This window comes from Nannospalax galili, unplaced genomic scaffold (genome assembly GCF_000622305.1).
Source record: "Nannospalax galili isolate Female #2095 unplaced genomic scaffold, S.galili_v1.0 scaffold1508, whole genome shotgun sequence".
NCBI classification, from domain to species: Eukaryota; Metazoa; Chordata; class Mammalia; order Rodentia; family Spalacidae; genus Nannospalax; species Nannospalax galili.
The window spans coordinates 1114201-1117497 of NW_008358858.1; the positions used below are offsets into that span (position 1 = coordinate 1114201).

The 3297-nt window shown below is 41.9% G+C and overlaps 1 protein-coding gene across 1 annotated transcript in view; it reads left to right on the plus strand.

The window, feature by feature from the left end:
- Positions 1 to 3297, plus strand: part of Lin9 (lin-9 DREAM MuvB core complex component) — a 61448-nt gene that overhangs the window by 55782 nt on the left and 2369 nt on the right. Inside the window, exons 13-14 of the mRNA XM_008822374.3 lie at positions 1931 to 2110; positions 2234 to 2331. Coding sequence (XP_008820596.1) covers positions 1931 to 2110; positions 2234 to 2331 — 278 coding nt within the window. The remainder of the gene's footprint in view (positions 1 to 1930; positions 2111 to 2233; positions 2332 to 3297) is intronic.

Below are 3297 nucleotides of genomic sequence, written 5' to 3' on the forward strand. Positions count from 1 at the left end.
TCCTAGCACCAAATCCTTTTAAATTCCAGGTCCTTTTAATAAGATGATGCTATACAGCAATCTCTTCTGCATGAAATAACTACTATCATCATGAAATCAGCTGAGCCTGATTGCTAAACATTGTCAAAACTGGGCTTGACGGTTGGGCTCATTCATTAAAGAAGGGCCAAGTAGTGTCACTGGACCCTTACTGGAGTATCCAGCTACTCTTCCCAGCCAACTGTATGTAATTTGACCCTAATCACACATGGCCCTCCTGGATTTGGGGAGGGCTAAAGTATACAATCTGAGGAAGGTTAGGAAGAGAAGGCTTGACCCATGCTTGGGTAAAGGCTTTCCAGTGCGCATACCCTCGGGTCATACATATCCCTCAGCAACCCCTCAGTTATCTGGAAGCCTTTGAGAGGGAACTGATACTGATTCTAACCACTCCAACAGCTATCAAAGTACCTGAAAGCAAATCCTGAATCCATCACTCTAGAGTCCAGCCTTAAAGATAAGTGAAAAATGAGGAGGAACCCAATAGAGGGATGCTTTTGGAAGCCCTTGTCAAGAAATTCCAATGGACTCTCATATGAACATCTGAAAACTGCCCTGTTCTGACTTTTTTCTAGTTCCCTGTCTAGAACTTGTAATGCCAATTACTCCTGCCTTTACTTCTCCTTCACATTGCCTATTCAGGATTCAAGGACTTTCTTTTCCCCTTAGAGATAAGAGTTATGCAATTTGGGAGTCTTTTAGATAGATCCACTGAAGGGGTATTCCAGTTGCCTCACCCTGTGTCCGTGTTCAGCATAGAAGAAGCCAGAGCAGTCTGCGTCCCGATTCCCTATTGGCAATTTGGGTAACCTCTTCAGAGGATGGTGTGATAAGAATAGGAGGTAGGAATTGGCTAGGCAATTAGTGTAAAAAGACCCCAAAGAAAAGTAGCCAGTTTCTTGCCTAAAACTCACAATGTCCTTGGGCCTCTTAGCAACATACTCTGTTCCAAAGGCCAAAAATGTCAAATGTATTTGGGAGCTTGTATCTACTCCTTAAAGGATTTTAGGGTTACCTCTTCAGAGGGAAGAATGTTACCCAAAGCCCCATAAAAATAAATAATAAATGAAGAAGAAAGAGTACATGAAGTTATCAGAAAAAAGTAATGGGGAGATATGGGAGGAGTTGGAGGAGAGGGAGTGGATGTGGATTTGATCAAAACACCTTATATGCATGTATGAAATTTTCAATAAATTATTTTTTAAAAAAGAATATGTTAAAGCCGTAAAGGAATGCTTCTTCTAATCATGTGGTTATTAAATAAAAATTTTTTTAAAGTAAAAGAATTAAAAAACAATAACAAAAAAAGGCTGGGCGTGGTGGCACATACCTGTTTTCCCAGCACTTGGGAGGCAGAAGCAGGTGAATCTCTGTGAATTCAAGGCCAGCCTGGTCTACATGGCGAGTTCCAGGCCAGCTGGGGCTACAGGGAGACCCTGTTTCAAAAAGACAAAAAAAAAAAAAAAAATCCAAGTCTAACCCGGCTTGGTGGCGCATGACTTTAATTCCAGTACTAGGGAGGCAGAGGCAGGCAGATCTTTGTGAGTTCAAGCCAGCCTGGTCTACATAGTAAGTTCCAGGCCAGCCGGGGCTACAGTGAGACACAAAATAAATAAAATTAAATTACAAATTAAAATACCCGCCGGGCATGGTGGCGTATACCTGTAGTCCCAGCACTTGGGAGGCAGAGGCAGACGGATCTCTGTGAGTTCAAGGCCAGCCTGGTCTACATAGTGAGTTCCAGGACAGCTGGGGCTACAGGGAGACCCTGCTTCAAAAAGACAAAAAAAAAAAATTTTAAATACCAAAGTCTAAAAGCCAGACACACATGCACACAGCAGTGCCCAGGGCCTTCTCAGAGTGCAGCTCATCCTTTATCCTGTCTGCTTAGCTTGCACCAGACCAGGGGCTCCAGCCTGCAGACCAGCCAACAGATATGAGACGGAGGTGTGAGGAAGAAGCACAGGAAATTGTCCGGCAAGCCAACTCCTCTACAGGACAGCCCTGTGTTGAAAACGAAAATCTGACAGACTTAATCTCTAGGCTTACAGCTATTTTACTACAAATTAAGGTAAGTTTCAGAGAAATTAGTTTCCTGGTTTTTATACAAAGCAAACTATGTTAATTTGTTGCTACTTATGTCTGTATTTAAATTCAAATTCAATTAAATTTTGGAATATTTTTTTCCCTGTAGTGTCTAGCAGAGGGAGGAGACCTGAATTCCTTTGAATTCAAATCACTCACAGATTCATTGAATGACATCAAGAATACAATAGATGCTTCTAATATCAGGTAATTCATTGGGTATAAATGAATTATTTTATGTTAAATTCAGAGTGATTTTTAGTAGAATTTTAAGAATTCTGCATATTTATGAAATGTTCATGTATTTTTTTATCCTTTAAACATATTTAAAGTATATTTTTCATTTGTATTCATTCTATTGATAGAAAAGACATTTCATATAGACTTTTTATAATAAAGGCATCCAAGAGCTAAGTGTGGGTGATTCACACTTTTAATCTCAGCACTAAGGAAGCAGAGGCAGGTGGATCTCTGTGAGATCAAGGCCAGCCTTTAGTCTATGTAGTAAGTTCTAGGCCAGCCAGGGCTACATAGTGAAACCCTGTGTCAAAGATAATAATAATGATGATGGGGCCAGGTGTGGTGCCACAGCTTCCCCAGTCAAGGAGAGCTTATGGTACCCTGCTAGTCCTTCACTTCTTTAAAACACAGCTGGAGAGATGGCTCAGCAGTTAAGAGTCCTGGCTGCTCTTGCAGAGGAAACAGATTCAGTTTCCAACACCCACATGGCAGCTAACAACTGTCTATAACTCCAGTTCCAGGGGATCTGACACCCTCTTCTGGCCTCCATGAGCATTGCACAATTCGGGTGCACGTAGATACATGCAGGCAATACATTCATATGCATAAAAATGAAAGTAATAGGAGCCGGAGAGATGGCTCAGTGGTTAAGAGCACTCTTGCAGAGGATCAGGATTTGATCCCCAACATCCACGTGATGGCTAACAACCATCCATAACTCTAGTTCCAGGGGATCCAGTGCCCTGTTCTGACTTCTGCAGGCATTGACATGGGTGCACTTATGTACATGCAGGCAATACACTCATACACATAATAAATATTTTTTTTTAATGAAAATAGCTGGGCGTGGTGGCGCACACCTTTAATCCCAGCACTTGGGAGGCAGAAGCAGGTGGATCTCTGTGAGTTCGAGGCCAGCCTGGTCTACATAGT